The 19,223-nt window shown below is 41.8% G+C and overlaps 1 protein-coding gene across 13 annotated transcripts in view; it reads right to left on the bottom strand.

Moving 5' to 3' along the window:
- PSEN1 (presenilin 1) overlaps positions 1–19,223 on the bottom strand; it is an 81,153-nt gene that overhangs the window by 24,043 nt on the left and 37,887 nt on the right. For all 13 annotated transcript variants that reach the window (XM_016926347.4, XM_016926341.4, XM_016926336.3 and 10 more), the window contains 2 exons: positions 9,355–9,422; positions 3,410–3,630 (listed from right to left, as the gene is read on the bottom strand). In XM_016926347.4, coding sequence (XP_016781836.1) covers positions 3,410–3,630; positions 9,355–9,422 — 289 coding nt within the window. The remainder of the gene's footprint in view (positions 1–3,409; positions 3,631–9,354; positions 9,423–19,223) is intronic.

Here is a 19,223-nt window from a genome sequence, read left to right as displayed (position 1 = left end):
TGACTCTGCCACATTCGGTACTATTTCAGTTTTATGATACACTCTCCCTTAAAGAATTGCTAAATGATAAATCTGCTTATTTTTTAGAGCAATTAAATTAAAATTGCTTTTGCTTTGAAAATTTCAGAACTTTTTTGACAAATTAAATCTTGAAATCTTGTAAAAATGGAGCCGAGAATCACTACTCTAAACATTGGGTACAAAAATCTCTTTTGTTTAAAAGGAACTCAAAGCTCTGTAGAGATACTCATTTGTATGATATGCAGACAGAATGGAGGGTTGATGGTAAAAATATTGTAATACGGTGAAAAGAATATTGGACTTGGGATTCAGATTCGAGATCAGAGTTTAAGCTTAGGCAAATAATTTACCTCTGTAAACTTCAAGTTTCTTAGCAGTAAAACAGGGATAATAACTGCCTTGATACTTCATAGGATTATACAAAAATATAACACTGGGCTGGGTATAGTGGCTCACACCTGTAATCTCAGCACTTTGGGAGGCTGCTTGAGGCTAGGAGGTCAACACCAACCTGTGCCTGTAGTCTTATCTACTCGGGAGGCTGAGACAGGAGGACTGCTTGAGCCCAGGCTTTTGAAGCTACAGTGAGCTGTAATCGTGCCACTTCACTCCAGCCTGGGAGACAGAGTGAGATCCTGTTTCTTAAACCAGAAAAAAATTTACTGATAGACATTGTTCTAAGTGTATTATTGTATTAAATGGATCATTTAATTTAATCTTCATAACTGACATAGGAGTTGAGTAACTTGTGTGGTCAAATAGCTAGTAAGTGATGAGTAGGCTGGGCGCAGTGGCTCAAGCCTGTAATCCCAGCACTTTGGGAGGCTGAGGCGGGCAGATCACTTGAGGTCAGGAGTTTGAGACCAGCCTGGCCAACATGGCAAAACCTCGTCTCTACTAAAAATACAAAAATTAGCTGGGCGTGGTGGTGCGCACTTGTAGTCCCAGCTACTAGGAAGGCTGAGGCAGGAGAATCGCTTGACCCCGGGAGGTAGAGGTTGTAGTGAGCTGATATCACGCCACTGCACTCCAGCCTAGGCAACAAAGCGAGACTCTATCTCAAAAAAAATAAAAATAAAAAGTGATGAGTAGAATTTGAACCCAGACATTCTGTCTCCAGACCTGGCATTCTTACTCACAGCTAAGCAAGAATAGATGGTTACTTTGCAAACCATCAAGTACTATACAACATAAGGTAATTATGAAAGTCAGAGAGAGTATATGACTTCTATAGTTCCACAACTGATTACTCAAATACAAGAACAGAACCAGTTCAATCCTATTTCCACAGACTTCTTCGTCAATCAAATGAGGATGATGTTTCCTATTACAGGCCACCAAACATTTTAGTAAGTATGTAAATAATGACAAAAGTGTATGGCCAGGCCGGGCACGGTGGCTCATGCCTGTAATCCCAACACTTTGGGAGGCCGAGGCAGGTGAATCATGAGGTCAGGAGATCGAGATCATCCTGGCTAACATGGTGAAACCCCGTCTCTACTACAAATACAAAAAAATAGCCGGGCGTGGTGGCAGATGCCTGTAGTCCCAGCTACTTGGGAGGCTGAGGCAGGAGAATGGCATGAACGTGGGAGGCGAAGCTTGCAGTGAGCCAAGATCACGCCACTGCACTCCAGTCTGGGCGACAGAGCCAGACTCCGTCTTGAAAAAAAAAAAAAAAAAAAAGTGTATGGCCAGGCATGGTGGCTCATGCCTGTAATCCCAACACTTTGGCAGGCCAAGGTGGGAGGATCGCTTGAGGCCAGGAGTTCCGGACAAGCCTGGGAAACACAGTGAGATCTCATCTCTGAAAAAAAAATTTTTTGTTTTAAAATTAGGCATGGTAGTGCATGCCTGTAGTTCTATCTACTTTGAAGGCTGAGGTGGGAGGATTGTTTGAGCCCAGGACAAGGGTTTGAGGCTGCAGTAAGCCACGTTCATGCCACTGTACTCTAGCGTGGATGACAGAGAGAGATCCTGTCTTTGGAAGAAAAAAACAAAAAGAAAAAAAAAAGAGTATGGCCATGGCCTTATAATATAGAAGGGGTCACATATTAATCTCTGAAAATGGATCTCTTTTTGGCTTTCATACAAGGCAACAGCCACAGAGTACGTACCTGAAAGCTGCCTGGGTTAATGGCTGGAGTATGTTCTAACTGTTCAGGACCCATGTCACACTGGTGGTTACAGAATGTGAATCTCACACTGTCCAAATCGGTTTTATTTTTAAAAGAATAATTCTATACATTACCTTATAAAAAGTAGGTAACCTAATTTTGATTTTAAAAGTGAATTGAGGCCAGATGCAGTGGCTCACACCTATAATCCCAATACCTTGAGAGGCCAAGGTAGGAGGATTGCTTGAGCCCAAGAGTTCAAGACCAGCCTAGGCAATATAGCAAGACGTTCTCTCTACAAAAAATAAACAAGTTAGTCAGGCATGGTGGTGCACACCTGTAGTTCTAGCTACTTGAGAGGCTGAAGTGGGAGGATCGCATGAGCCAGGGAGTTCAAGGTTGCAGTGAGCTATGACTGCGCCACTGCACCCCAGCCTGGGTGACACAGCAAGACTTTGTCTCAAAAAAAAGAAAAAGGCTTCTGCAGTAAGATATAAAGGAAAAAAATCGTTTAAAATATGAATTGAGCATTTTGTGTGTCTACCACTCTGCTTGTGCTTTTTTTTTTTGCTTTTTTTTTTTTTTTGAGACAGAGTCTCGCTCTGTCACCCAGGCTAGAGTGCAGTGGCACCATCTCGGCTCACTGCAACCTCCACTTCACTTCCTGGGTTCAAGTAATTCTCCTGCCTCAGCCTCTCAAGTAGCTGGGAATACAGGGGTACGCCACCACACCCAGCTAATTTTTGTATTTTTAGTAGAGACGGGGTTTCACCATATTGGCCAGCTTGTCAAAACCTCAAAATTCTTGAAAAACCAAATTTTTTTTGAGACAAGGTCTTGTTCTATCACCCAGGCTGGAATACAGTGATGCAATCATGGCTCACTGCAGCCTTGACCTCCTGGGCTCAATTGATCCTCCCACCTCAGCCTCCTAAGTAGCTGGAACTACAGGTGTGCACCACCATGCCCGGCTAATTTTTGTATTTTCTGTAGATACGAGGTTTTGCCATGTTGCCCAGGCTGGTCTTGAACTCTGGGCTTAGGTGATCTGCCCGCCTCAGCCTCCCAAAGTGCTAAGATTACAGGCATGAGCTACCATGCCCAGCTGCAATCTTCAAATGAAAAAGTTACTATAGCTAATTAATGATTTACCGAAGAGTTATGGGATGTACACGTTACCATTTTCTCTAAATCAAGATAAAGAGACGAGGAAAGAAAACACTCCAGTGGGGCATTCCTGTGACAAACAAATTATCAGTCTTGGGTTTTACCATATACTGAAATCACAGCCAAGATGAGCCACGCAGTCCATTCAGGGAGGTACTTGATAAACACCAGGGCCATGAGGGCACTAATCATAATGAGATATGCCTGCTGGAGTCGAAGTGGTCCTTTCCAGTGAATGGAAATCATTCCCACCACACCAAAATTCCAGATCAGGAGTGCAACAGTAATGTAGTCCACAGCAACGTTATAGGTTTTAAACACTTCCCTGAAAAAAAATTACACAGATTTTAAAAGATTTATGTACAATAATTTTCACCAAAACATTATTTAGAATAATGTGATGGCTCCCAAACATTAGATATTAATATCCTACCTTTATAATTTTACCATAACCTATATCAACTGTGCTATTATTTATTTAATACTTCCCTTTAAATTAATTTACTCTTTTTTTGTTTTTGTTTTTGAGCCAGGGTCTCATTTTGTTGCCCAGGCTGGAGTAAAGTGGTGCAATCACGGCTCACTGCAGTCTTGACCTCCGGAGATCAGGTGGTCTTCCCAGCTCAGCCTCCTAAGCAGCTGGGACAACAGGTGTGTGCCACTATGCCCAGCTAATTTTTCTAATTTTTTTTGTACAGATAGGGTTTCAACATGTTGCCCAGGTTGGTCTAAAACTCCTGGGTTCAAGCAATCCACCCGTCTCAGCCTCCCAAAGTGCTGGGATTACAAGCATGAGCCACGGTGCCTGGCCAATTAATTCACTTTTTTCCCTCAAGTTGAACAATTCACTTTTTTTTTCCCAAGCTGAACTTTTTCTTAATAGGAAGCTCTGTATCATTCATATAAATGGGAAACCAGTTGCACAGGCCATAACTATAAAAATGAGTACGAACAGGAAAAAAGATCATATCATACCTAAAATGCCATACTATACTTTGGGAAATATTAGCTTAAAACATCTGAAATTAGAAAAACTTAAACATGTGCTAATAAATTTTATAGCTAGGACATAAATTTTCATACAATGAGATTTAGCAGTCATTAAAAATAGATATATGCAGGCTAGGCACAGTGGCTCACACTCTAATCCCAGCAATTTGGGAGGCTGAGGTGAGAGGATCACTTGAGGCCAGGAATTCCAGACGAGCCTGGGCAACACAGTGAGACTCTATCACTACAAAAAAATTTTAAAATTAGCTAAAGGTGATGGCACATGCCTGCAGTCCCAGCTACTCAGGAGGCTGGGGCAGGAAGATAGCTTGAGCCTGGGAGTTAGAGGCTGTGTGAGCTATGATCACACTACTGCACTCCAGCCTGGGCAACAGAGCAAGACCCTAACACTAAAAAAGAAAAGAAAAAAATATATACATGTATGTATTTTGGAATTTCAAAGTGGGAGATAAATCATTTTTCCAGACAGTATCTGAAACCCAAAGTTTATGCTTAAATAAAGGTGTGCTTTCTTTCACCTTCAAAGCGGGAGAAGAATCATCATACACACACACACACACACTTATACATACACATATACACAAATACATTTTTTAATACACACATATAAACATGGAGTATAGGCATAACACACTGTTGCTTGAAAAAATATAGGATCCCATTTATGATCCCATTTATGCAAAGTAGTGTGAGAGAAGAGTAGATGAGAAATTGATATATTAATTCCTGAAAGGATGACAGGACTTATCTTTAGGTGGTGGGAATCTGGTCATTTTTCTTCTTTATAATCTTATATAATGTCTTTTTTAAAAAAACAATGAATGTTAAGTATTTTTATAATGAAGAAAATGCTATTTTAATTCTGGGGAGGCAAAATCCACCATCTAACAACAAAGAGATTGCAACTGTAGAAGATGCCTGAGGTAACTGAGGAGAAAGCAAGCACGCCTTTAGGCATAAACTTTGAGTTTCAGGTACCATCCAAAAAGAGGATTCCTCTCCCACTTTGAAATTCCAAAATAGAGTAAACATTGAAATTTCTGGACAATGTAGATATTTATATTAAGCATTTCCAGTATCCTCAAACTAAAAAACAAAAACAAGAACAATCTATTTATTAATCTTTGGCTAGGTAACACATGAATAAGATATAAAACTCACAACAGATACTGTGAAAAGTAGGTTTTCTCCCCACTGTGCCCTATGGTTCCCCTCTCTAGAGGAAAGCACTACTTTTTCTTGAGATGGGGTCTTGCTATGTTGCCCAGGCTGGCTATGAACTCCTAGGCTCAAGCAATCCTCCTGTCTCCACCTCCAAAAATGTTGAGATTACAGGTGTGAGCCACCGTGCCTGATTGGAAAGCACTACTATTAATTTCATGTACATCCTTCCAGAAAGTCTATACATGTCATATATATACTTTTCTACTTGACACAAATGATAGCATATTTTAATTTTTTTTTTTTTTTTTTTAAATAGAGACAAGGTCTGACTGTCACCCTGGATAGAGGGCACAATCACAGTTCACTGCAGCCCCAAAGTCCTTGGCTCAAGTGATCCTCCTGACTCAGCCTCCCAAGCAGCTGGGGCTACAGGCATGCACCACCACGCCTGGCTAAGTTTTGTATTTTTTGTAGAGATGGAGTTTCAACCATGTTGCCCAGGATGGTCTAGAACCCCTGGGCTCAAAGGATCCTTCCACCTCGGCCTCCCAAATAGGTGAGATTACAAGTGTGAGCCACCACACCCAGCCTTAAAATTCTCAATAGATCTTGCATATTATCTTTTTTACCCCTCTAAGCTGTCAGTTTATTCACTTAAAATATCTATTTCTTCAGAAGCAGGAGCAGGGACTGCTGGACCTCAGTGTCCCCTGCCTTCCTCTGCACAGCCTGCACTAGCAGCTCTGAGTACAATGTACATAAGGAGGGGTAACCTGAGCTGGAGAGGGCCTGGAGCCACATCAGACCCCTCCACCCCGTTGTTGGCCTACAACTGGCTGTGGATCCAAAGGAAGGTAGAGGCCAGCTCAGTCTACACCTGCTACTGCTCAGTGCCCACCCGGTCAAGGGAGACCAACACATGGTAAAGGTCAAGGGCTTCTTGGAAGGCAGTCAGCAGCCTGTGCAAGATGTTCTCCACACTGCTCAGCTTAAGGGGAGCTGGGGGCAGGACCTCAGCTGGCATCTCTGCTTCACCAGTGTCCAGGGCTTGCACAATTCTTGTTTACTCGTAGATATTTAATCTTTTTTGCTGCTATCATAAATGGGACTTGTCCTTTTATTATGTTTTCTAACTAGTTGTTTATGTGAAGGTTATTGATTTCTGTTTTCATTTTATTTTTTTGAAATGGAGTTTCACTCTTGTTGCCTAGGTGGGAGTGCAATGGTGCGATCTCGGCTCACAGCAACCTCCATCTCCCAGGTTTACGCCACTCTCCTGCCTCAGCCTCCAGAGTAGCTGGAATTACAGGCACCCACCACCACGCCCGGCTAATTTTTTGTATTTTTAGTAGAGGTGGGTTTTCACCACGTTGGCCAGGCTGGTCTCAAACTCCTGACCTCAGGTGAACCACCCACCTCGGCCTCCCAAAGTGCTGGGATTACAGGCATGAGCCACGGCACCCAGACAGGGGACTTTTGTTTAATTTTGTAATCAATTAATTGCCTTACCAAACTTACTTAGTAATTTGAATTGGTTTTCAGTTAGTTCTAAAACAAAGTAAACAATCATTTTATCTCCAAATATTGGTAATTTAACCTTCTTTTCCAAATTATATAGTTCGTATTTCTTTCTCTTGTTTAATTGTGTTTGCTAGTCCCTCCAGAGCAATGCTAGATAATTGATGATAAAGAAAACCTTCATCTCAGCCAGGCACAGTGGCTCACGCCTGTAATCCCAGCATTTTGGGAGGCGGAGGCAGGTGGATCACCTGAGGTCAAGAGTTCGAGACCAGCCTGGCCAACATGGTGAAACCCCTGCTCTACTAAAAATGCAAAAATTAGCCGGGCATAGTGGCAGGCGCCTGTAATCCCAGCTACTTGGGAGGCCTTGAGGCAGGAGAATCGCTTGAACCCAGGAGGCAGAAGTTCCTGTGAGCCGAGATCACACCATTGCACTCCAGCCTGGATGACAGAGTGAGACTCTGTCTCAGAAAAAACAAAACAAAAAACAAACAAACAAACAAAAGAAAGAAAAGAAAACCTCCATCTCATTCCTGACCTTAATAGGCAAGCTTCTAGCTTCCCTATGAGGATGACATTGGCCTTTAGAATGAGATGCATACATTTTATAATGTTAGAGATTTAGTTATTTATTTATTTTTAGAGACTGAGTCACCCAGCCTGGGGTGCAGTGGTGCAATCATAGCTCACTGCAGCCTTGAATTCCTGGGCTGAAGCCATCCTCCCGCCTTAGTCTCCCATGCAGCTAGAACTACACGCACACACCACAACTGGCTAATTTATTTTTTGTAGAGGCAAAGTCTTGTTATGTTGTGCAGGTTGGTATCCAACTTTCAACCTCAAGCTATCCTCCTACCTTAGCCTCCCAGAGTATTGAGATTATAAACATGAGCCACCACACCCAACCCCGTCTATTTATTAAGGAATCTGATCAAGAACAGGAATCTTATCAAATGCCTTTTAGCACATACAGAGATGATGATCTAGTAATATGGCAATTTATAATGAACCATTCTGCAAACAAACTCCACTTGGTCAAATGTATTATTATGGCAGGGTGCGGTGGCTCAGGCCTGTAATCCCAGCACTTTGGGAGGCCAAGGTGGGCGGATCACGAGGTCAGGAGATCGAGACCATCCTGGCCAACATGGTGAAACTCTGTCTCTACTAAAAATGCAAAAATTAGCTGGGCATGGTGGTGCGTACCTGTAGTCCCGGTTACTCAGGGGGCTGAGGCAGGAGAATCGCTTGAATCCAGGAGGTGGGGGTTGCAGTGAGCCGAGATCATGCCACTGCACTCCAGCCTGGGTGACAGCGTGAGACTCAAAAAAAAGTATTATTCTTTTCATCTATTGCTGAATTCTCTTAATATTCTGTTATTCTTTTGAAATCAATAAATATAACCGACCAATAGTTTTCTTTTACTTGATAACTTGCAGGGCTTTAGTTATCAATGTTATGCTGGCTTCATAAAATTAATCTGGAAGCTTTTTTTCTTTTTATATGTTCGGAACACTTAGTATTAGAGTTACCATTCCTTAAAGGTTTAACAGAATTTCCCCATTAATCCACTGGGGCCTGGTACTATTGTTATTTGTGCAGGTGGGGTGGAAACTTCTTCAGTAACTTTCTGTACCTCTTCTTTGCTCTGTTTAGATATTCTCTCTTCAGGGGTGAGTTTTGATAATTTTTTTTCTAGAATATCATCCATTTCACATAGATTCTCATATTTGCTTCTTCTGTCTGGGTTATTTCCCTTAATCCTCTACCAAAGAAATAACTCTCCAGTTTATTTATTAGTTTGACTGCCTCTTCGAATTTAAGAGCTAGTGCAATTGTTTACAAACTGTATTCTGCCCCTTGAGCTGAGAAAAAGGCCAGGCTGGCACATCTCTGAGCTTCACTATTCTCTTTGACAGACTAGATCCACTTTTTTCTATATTATATATGAAAATTTCATATAAGATTTCATTTGAAAGAAAAAATAGTCACTGATAAAAAACAATATAGAAGTATGAAAATCAATTATTTTGGTTTTTATACATTCTTAAAACCCTTTCTTAAAACATTCTGATGCACAGACTTCTACTAGAAGACTATATAATCTTCAAAAAGGCTTAGAATTAACTGTAGTCTTAAGTTCTTTCAGTTCTACTTATTATAAGCAAGGAGCAACAGAAGAATGTCTCAATTAGTAATACTGACTAGTCTTTTATATACCAAGTATGACCTATATGTGGAAACAATTAAAACTTCAGAGTAATTCATCAACAAAGTACATGGCTTTAAATGATAGCTACACAGCACAAAGGTAGTTAATTCTGAAAGACAGACCAAAAATTTCACAACTTACCCCAAGTAAATGAATGAAAAAAAGAACAGCAACAATAGAGATGATATAATAAGCCAGGCATGGATGACCTAGAAAAGAAAGCATTTCAATATAATTAACAGGTCCCACAACCCTTAAAAAGTACAGATTTTTTTTTTCTTTTTTGAGACAGGGTCTCACTTTGTCACCCAGACTGGAGCGCAGTGGCACGATCTCAGCTCACCGCAACCTCTGCCTCCTGGGTTCAAGCAATTCTCGTGCTTAAGCCTCCTGAGTAGGTGGAACCACGCGTGCGCGCCACCACGCTAGGCTAATTTTTGTATTTTTAGTAGAGACAGGGTTTCGCCATGTTGCCCAGGCTGGTCTCAAATTCCTGACCTCAAGTGATCCGCCCGCCTCAGGCTCCCAAAGTGCTGAGATTACAGATGTGCACCACCACGCCCGGCCCACATCTCTCTTTAAAACAACTTTATAAAATAGTACAATTTGGCAAAGGCCAACAGAATGGCTTTACCTAGATATTGGTACTCCTTGGACATTTGAATATTCTTTTTTTTTTTTTTTCTGAGACGGAGTTTTGCTCTTGTTGCCCAGAATGGAGTGCAATGGCGCAATCTTGGCTCACCGCAACCTCCGCCTCCAGGGTTCAAGCAATTCTCCTGCCTCAGCCTCCCAAGTAGCTGGGATTACAGACATGTGCCACCACACCTGGCTAATTCTGTATTTTTAGTAGAGACAGAGTTTCTCCATGTTGGTCAGGCTGGTCTCGAACTCCCGACCTGAGGTGATCCACCTGCCTTGGCCTCCCAAAGTGCTAGGATTACAGGTTGCCACCGCATCTAGCCAACATTTGAATATTCTAAATTATATCCAGATACAACAAAGTTGTTTCTGGTGTTCTTCCACAAAAATTTTCCAACATTTTGTTACAAAAATGTTCGAACACACAGCAAAATTTAATTAATTTTACAGTGAACACCCATATATCACCTAGAGTCTACCATTCATATTTTGCAGTACTTGGTTTATAAAATTTCTGTCTAGCTCCTCATCCATTAGTCTTTGTTATTATTAATACATATCAAAGTAAACTGAGAGGTCGGGCGCAGTGACTTATGCCTGTAATCCCAGCACTTTGGGAGGCCACGGCAGGCGGATCATGAGGTCAGGAGTTCAAGACCAGCCTGGCCAATATGGTGAACCCCATCTCTACTAAAAATACAAAAATTAGCCAGGCATAGTGGCACACACCTGCAGTCCCAGCTATTCGGGAGGCTGAGGCAGGAGAATCACTTCAACCTGAGAGGCGGAGGTTGTAGAGAGCTGAGATCGCGCCATTGCACTCCAGCCTGAGCAACAGAGCGAGACTCCATCTCAAAAAAACAAAAAAGGTAAGCTGAGAACATCTGTACATTTCCCTCCAAATACTTCAACTTTAGCCTAAACTTTATCTCACTCTTTAAAACTTGTCTGTCTTGGCCAAGACAAACAATACCAGTGGGAGATGTACACTGGGATTCCATATTACGCTTTAAATTAAGGACCAGAGTAAATATTAAATAATTGAAATTCTCATCTTTCTTGAGAGATGCTTTTCACCTCAGTTTTTTGGCAAGGGAAGAAGGAGATGTTCTTATTTATTTCTTTTTTTAATTTTATTTATTTATTTTTGGGAGATGAAGCCTCACTTTGTCGCCCAGGCTGGAGTGCAGTAGCACGGTCTTGGCTCACTGCAACCTCCACCTCCCAGATTCAAGCAATTCTCCTGCCTTAGCCTCCCGAGTAGCTGGGATTACAGGCACCCACCACCAACGCCCAGGTAATTTTTGTATTAGAGATGAAGTTTCACCATGTTGGCCAAGCTGGTCTTGAACTCCTGATCTCAAGTGATCCACCCTCCTTAGCCTCCCACAGTGCTGGGATTACAGGCGTGAGCCACCGTGCCCGGCCTAATTTTAATTTTTTTAACTGTACCTTCTAGGAGCCCCCAAATATTTTTTTTAAATTATTTTTTGAGATAGGGCCTCACTGTGTTGCCCAGGCTGGGGTACAGTGGCATGATCGTAGCTCACTGCAATCTCGAACCACTGGGCTCAAGCCATACTCCCACCTCAGCCTCCCTAGTACCTAGGACTATAGGCGTGGGTACACCACCATGCCTGGCTAATTTTTTAATTTTTTTTTTCTTTTTGTAGAGGTGGGGGTCTCACTCTGTTGCCCAAGCTGGTTTTGAACTCCTGGCTTCAAGTGATCCTCTGGTCTCAGCCATACTGGTGAGAGTCACCGTGCCCAGTCTTGCTTATTTTAAAAATAGCATTTTTCTGAATCAAAAGTAACATGCTTGTAACACTTAAGAAACACAGAAACACTAAAAGAAGAAAACTATTCTAAAGGCCAGTGACAACCAAAATTAATACCAACATTTCCCTTTCAGGCCAGGCACAGTGGCTCACGCCTGTTATCCCAGCAGTTTGGGAGGCTGAGACAGGTGGATTGCCTGAGGTCAGGAGTTCAAGACCAGCCTGACCAACATGCCAAAACCCCGTCTCTACTAAAAATACGAACATTAGCTAGGCGTGGTGGCAGGCGCCTGTAGTCCCAGCTACCAGGGAGGTTGAGGTGGGAGGATTGCTTGAACCCAGGAGGTGTAGGGTGCAGTGAGCCGAGACAGTGCCACTACATTCCAGCCTGACTGACAAAGTGAGACACTGTCTCAAAAAAAAATACGAAACAAAACAAAACCGTTTCCCTTTCAGACATGTTTTCTATCTGCACGTATAGGCGTGTGTAAAGACCTTAACAGTGAGAATCAACTAGTGTACTGTTTACATTCTGCTTTCACAAATGTAATCTTTTATTACAAACATATTCTCATGCCACCAAATATTATTTGAAAATACGATTTTTTTTAAAGAGACTGGGGTCTCACTATGTTTCCCAGGCTAGACTGGAAAACCTGGGCTCAAGCAATCATCTCGTCTCAGGGTCCCAAGTAACTGGGTCTACAGGTCCATGCCACTGCACCTGGCGTGAAACTATGATTGATTGATTGATTGATTGATTTTGAGATGGAGTTTTGCTCTTGTTGCCCAGGCTGGAGGGCAATGGCGCAATCTCACCGCAACCTCCACCCCCCAGATTCAAGCGATTCTCCTGCCTCAGCCTCCTGAGTAGCTGGGATTACAGGCACTCGCCACCACGCCCAGCTAATTTTTTTGTATTTTTAGTAGAGACAGGATTTCTCCATGTTGGTCAGGCTGGTCTCGATCTTCCGACCTCAGGTGATCCGCCCACCTCGGCCTCCCAAAGTGCTGGGATTACAGGCGTGAGCCACCACGCCCAGCTGAAACTATGATTTTTAAATGACAAAATAATAGTCTACTCATACGGATAAACCCACAATTGAACCTTTGCCTTATGCATGGAATCTGTATTGTTTTCCCTTTCTTTCCCCAATTTTAATTTACATTAAAATGAACATCCTACTTCACAAATATTTTTCTGCATTTCTAATTCCTTCTTTAGAATATATCATAAAAGCAAAATTACTAAATCAAAGTGTACAAACTTTTTCTAATTACTGATTTAATTAATACACACTGGCTTAGTTACTTGACAAAAAAGACTAATCTTGACAAAGTCAATATGTCAAATATGTTAATTTGTTATTTTCATATGCATTTCTTTTATTACTATGTTATACACACACATTTCAACAGGCCTTTCTCATCTTGCAAAAATCCCTAGTTCAGCTTTCCTGTGCTAAAGGGTATGAAAGAAAACAGCCCTGCTGTTTTATAGTACACAACAGTATCTTCTCTAAACCCTAAACTATCAAGGCCAGAAATCATCTGACTTTAATAAGTTATAGTTCCTTTTATAACAAATTATGTATAATAATTAACTGCCTTTCCTGTTTTTAACATTTTAAGGTTTGGTCTTTTAGTTTCTAGGGCTTGCCACAGACATTGCATAACCAACCACTGATATGAGAAATCCTCAGGGTTTATTTCCAAACAGGCTCTGGCAAGTTACTGAATCTCTGACTCAAAAGATCCTTTTAGTTATACTGGGTGTCAAAGTAAACAACTTGTTTCTATATAATTGTTTGTGCGTGCTAAGACTTGAACATTAAAAAACATCACAACACAAATGAACAAGTAAATGTGGAGATCTGGCTGAATACAAACCTCTTAAACTGTCTAAAATGAAGGATAAGGCTGGGCGTGGTGGCTCAGGCCTGTAGTCCCAGCACTTTGGGAGGCCGAAGCCAGTGGATCACCTGAGGTCAGAAGTTCGAGACCAGCCTGGGCAACATGGGGAACCCTCATCTCTACTAAAAATGCAAAAATTACCCAGGCATGGTGGCGTGTCCCAGTAATCCCAACTACTTGGGAGGCTGAGGCAGGAGAATCACTTGAACCCAGGAGGCAGAGGTTGCAGTGAGCCAAGATCACGCCACTACACTCCAGCCTGGGCGAGAGACTGAGACTCCGTCTCAAAAAAAAAATAAAATAAAATGAAGGATGGATAAAAGATGTACAAATGCGACAAAAAATATATTAAGAAAGGTTCCAGATAAGATGGAGTAAGTACCTTCCACTCTCTCTATCCCACTGAATACAGTTACAAAACCTGGGCAGAAAGCAGGCAGCAGCTGGTTGCAAAAGATGAAAAGTAATGAGAGGTAGGTGGGCTGGGGAATTAGAAGTACCAGCAGTGAGCTGACCACGTTTTTTCCTCCACCTGTACTCATTACAACCTGAGTGGGCATTAGCAAGACAATGGGAGCTCCAGAAGACCTCTAGTTCTGGCTTGAGGATCAGGAAAGAGGTCTCCTAACACCCAGAGAGTGTAAAAATCCAGTTTTTCTTCCTTTTTTTTGGAGACAGAGTCTCGCACTGTAGCTCAGGCTGGAGTGCAGTGGCACGATCTTGGCTCACTGCAACCTCTGCCTCCCGGGTTCAAGCAATACTCCTGCCTCAGCCTCCTGAGTAACTGGAACTACAGGTGCCCACCACCATGCCTGGCTAATTTTTTGTATTTTAGTAGAGACAGGTTTTCACTGTGTTGCCCAGGCTGGTCATAAACTCATGAGCTCAGGCAATCTGCCCGCCTTGGCCTCCCAAAGTGTTAGGATTACAGGCGTGAGCCACCACACCCGGCATTCTTTTCCGCTTTTCCCCATTCTCGTATGCCCAGTCCTCACACAATCCTGTGGTGATGGTAATGTGGGTGGCAGAAGCCTAAAATTCAGAGGGAGGGAATCCTTACTCTGACTGGAGGAATGTCAGTCCCGAGAGAGTGGGGCAAATAGCCCGTGCTTTATTTCTCTCTCTCCTCCCACATTTTGGCCCTGACTTTAGGAAGATAAAGTCCACTTTTGGCTGCAGGAATGGAAAAGGGAAGCCCAAGAAACCACATGGAGATCACAGAAAGAAAGAAACTCATGAAAGCAATCTCTTAAAGCTGTTTATAAACTTGTGGGTCCATTCCCAAGGTGAGTGAGTATGGATATGATCCTCAACAGTACACACCGACCCTGACAACCGAATTACAAATAGAACACCACTATACCAGTCCCAGACTGGTGACTGGGTGGCATATACATGGGGCAGATCTGAGCAACACTGCAAAGGCTTTGACAAGGCTGGCTAGACCTAGCCCAATCAGATCAATTGGCCAATAAAACAAAAATATCAACATCCTTGGAGCATAAAAATGCTCCAAGAAGTAAGGGCAAACACTCTTAAAATGAAAGGAAAGTTTTAAGTTTCAGAATAAAAAAATGTAAAGAAGGGCTATATAGGAATTTTAGAACTAAAAATAAAATAACCAAAAACATTTTACTGAATAGGTTTACTAACAAAATGCAAATTTCAGGAAACTTGAAGACAGATCAATAGAAATTATCTAACCAGAACAATAGTGAAAAAATTGGAAAATAAACAGAGCCTCAGAAACCTGTGGAATAAAAAGTTATTTGTGTTGTCACTCCCAGAAGAGGGTAAAGAGCCAGGCATGGTGGCTCACGTCTGTAATCCCAGCACTTTGGGAGGCTGAGGCAGACGGATCACTTGAGGCCAGGGGTTTAAGACCAGCCTGGCCAACATGGTGAAACCCCATCTCTAATAAAAATACAAAAATTAGCTGGGCATGGTGGCACATCTCTGTAATCCCAGGTACTTGGGAGGCTGAGGCTGCAGTGAGCCAAAATCACATCACTGCACTCCAGCCTGGGTGACAAAGCGAGACTCGGTCTCAAAAAAAAAAAAAAAAAAAAAAAAAAAAGGGCCGGGTGTGGTGGCTCACACCTGTAACCCAGCACTTTGGGAGGCCCAGGCAGGCGGAATACTTAAGGCCAGGAGTTCAAGACCAGCCTGGTCAATGTGGTAAAACCCCGTCTCTACTAAAAATTAACAAAATCAGCCAGGCATGGTGGCAGGCACCCGTAATCCCAGCACTTTGGGAGGCTGAGGCAGGAGAATCACTTGAACCGGGAAGGCAGAGGTTGCAGTGAGCCAAGGTGGCGCCACTGCACTCCAGGCTGGGCGACAGAGTGAGACTCTGTTTCAAAAAAAAAAAAAAAGAGAGTAAAGAATGTGGTACAGAAAAATTTTGAAGAAATAATGGTTGAAAAATTTTCCAAATTTGGTAAAAGACATAAACCTAGAGATTCAAAAAGCTCAGTGAACTCCAAACAGAATGAACAAAGAAATCCTCACACAGTCCCATAATTAAACTGCTGAAAAGAAAAAAAAATTTTGAAAGTGACCAGAACAAAACAATGTATTACTTTTAGAAGAACAGTGATTCGAATGACTGATTTTTATCAGAAACCATGGAGGCTGAAAGAAAGCAGAAGAGCATTTTTTAAATGCTGAAAAGGGGAACATCAAGACAATTTTCTGCCCAGTAACAATATCCTTCAGTAATAAAGGTAAAATTAAAACATCCTAAGGGGAAGAAAAATTAAAACAAATTGAGGCCAGCTGCCTTGCTCTAAAAGCATTACTAAAGGAAGATGTTCAGACAGAGGGCAAATAATACTAGAAGAAAACGGCTGTCCTGGCATAGCGGCTCACGCCTGTAATCCTAGCACTCTTGCCTAGGTGACAAAGCAAGACTTTATCTCAAAACAAAAACAAAAACAAAAACAAACACACACACACAAAAAAACCCCAGCAAAGCAGTCCTACTGATGATAATGAAATGGTATGAAGGATAATTCATTCGATTTATATGCTACCAGGTATCTGAGTAGAAGAGATATGCAAAGGAGAAAACAAACCAACCATGGGCCCTTCTGGGCTAAAAATACTACATTAAAAGTTATATTTAAGGATGAAAATTTAAACCATGAGATTAAAATATAATTTCCCAAGAAGTAATGGGAGAGACGAAAAAGTCCATCATCTGAGAGCCATGGCTGGTTAGCTTTAGGAAACTGCAAAAAGGACCAAAGTAGGAAGAAAAGCAAAAGCCAGAATCAATGTCAAGTGGGAGGCAATAAATAAGTCAAATGGCAATAAGGTCCAGAAAAATTAGGTTCAAAAAGATCAGCAGATATGACCAAAGGAAAAACTGGTAACCACATGATACGCAGTTTCCATGGAGGCATGAAAAGAGAACCCACACTTCAGGGAGCTGAGGACTGAATTTGAGAGGAATCTTACGTAATAGCTATGTGTGTCAATCCAGGCCAAACTCTGGACTCAAATGTCCATTCTGACCCATTAGGTTCTGACCCACACTAGCTGTGTGACCCCTGCCTCAGTGCCTCATCCATAAAACTGGGATAATAGTAGGGGTTACCTCAAAGAGCTAGTGTTTAATTAAAACAAGGCAGATGTAAAGCTATACTGTCCAGTACATGTCACTGCCCAAGATCGGGAAAACCTTTACATGCTTAAAAGCAGAGAAAAGAAGAGGTAGTTTAGAAATGGTGTTTTCTCTTTTATGTGTGAAAATATGAAAACACAGAAAAATTAAATAATTTCCTAAGATTACTAGGAGAAAGAACTCTGAGTCCAGAGCTCCACCTATCCAACTACACAGGTATTTTGTAAGGGAAAGGCAGGAAATCTGGATGTAAATTCTAGATCATAAGAAAGAAAAAGTAGAATTCCACCCTCCAATAAAATCTGAGAAATAAACAGAAGAACAAAAGTATAATGGGATCCTGGTAAAAGTCACAAGGTCAGTCTACTAAAGCAGGGAAACTAAAGGCAAGTAAACACGTGCAGACAAAAAAAGGGATAAAGAAAAGGAATTAAGAAACTAGCATTTTTAAAGTGGGGGAGGCGAATGCTTCCCAGCATGGGTTTATATCACTTGCTTTTTGGCCTTCTGAGTGTTGGTAACAACCTGTCATCATCACACATACCTGTCATCTTTAATGGTCTCCATACATTACTAATAGATTATACAGATGGCCATCACTTAACACTTCCACTCACTCAAATGTTCAACATGCAAGGTTAAACTCTGTATAAGCTTAAAGTTCACAAGCATTGAAAAGGTATGTGATATTACTAGTAACCAACTAAATGCAAATTAAGACATTTTCTTTACCTATAAAAACCAGCACAGTTTTAAAAAAGAAATTCAGCACTGGTGGGGTACGACAGATACTCTCATTCACTACTGGTGTTAAGTACAAATTGATATAAGCTTTTTGAAAACGAGATTTTGAATACCAAGACAGTTATAAATATGTAGATAATTTGCCCCAGAAATTCTACTTCTAGGATTTTACCCTAAGGAAATAATTTGAAAAACTGAAAAAGCGCTAAGCATAAAGACAGATATTACTGTTTTTTAAAATAGTGAAACACTAGAAACAAATGTCCAACATCAGGGACATTTGAGAAGTAAATTACAAGGCACTTGAATCAAATATCTCATAGCCATAGAAATATTTTCTAAGAATTTATAATAGAAAAAATGTTCACACCAAAGTAAAAGGACACATATTGATTACACATTTTAACCATGTTAGAAAAGTATACAGAAATAAATACTAGAAGGAAACAGAGTAGACGCCTACATTTGGAAAGTTAATCTTTTTTTTTTTTTTTGGTAGAGATAGGTCTTACTATGTTGCTCAGGCTGGTCTCAAACCCCTGACCTCGGCCAGGTATGGTGGCTCACGCCTGTAATCCCAGCCCTTGCGAGGCCGAGGTGGGTGGATCACTTGAGGTCAGGAGTTCTAGACCAGCCTGGCCAACACGGTAAAACCCAGTCTCTACTAAAAACACAAAAATTAGCCGGGCGTGGTGGCAGGCGCCTGTAATCCCAGCTACTCAGGGGGCTGAGGCAGAAGAATCGCTTGAACCCAGGAGGCACAGCTTGCAGTGAGCCAAGATCGCGCTGTCACACTCCAGCCTGCGGGACAAGAGCGAGACTTCGTCTCGGGGGGAAAAAAACAAAAAAACAAAAAAAACTCCTGACTTCAAGCAATCCTCCTGCCTTGGCCTCCCAAAGTGCTGGGATTACAGGCATGAGCCACCATGCCTGGCCAAACACTTATAATTTCTATTATTTGAAAATGACCTTAAAACGTGCATGACTTGTGATAATGTGTAATTTTTTCTAAGGTATGAGTCTGAAACGTGCTAGTTGGCTGAAACTCAGCAGTAGGTCACTTTGGCAAAAGAGCGAGCTAGGGGAGGAGAGGCTGAGAAGGGTGGGTCTGTGTCTTTCCTGTACAACCTCCCAGCGCCCGACTTCCCAAGGAAGGAAGTAGTACAGTGGAGATGGTGAGAGGATGCATGGTGGCTACCAGTTTAGGCAAGGTGTGACCAGTCACCAGTGAGTTTAATACCAGCATCTGAAGATGGCTTTATTGTTCTGTACTCCAATATAAAAATCTGATTTTAGTTATACCG

Source organism: Pan troglodytes, chromosome 15 (assembly GCF_028858775.2).
Source record: "Pan troglodytes isolate AG18354 chromosome 15, NHGRI_mPanTro3-v2.0_pri, whole genome shotgun sequence".
Classification (NCBI taxonomy): Eukaryota; Metazoa; Chordata; class Mammalia; order Primates; family Hominidae; genus Pan; species Pan troglodytes.
This window is presented reverse-complemented; position numbering and strand designations above follow the sequence as displayed.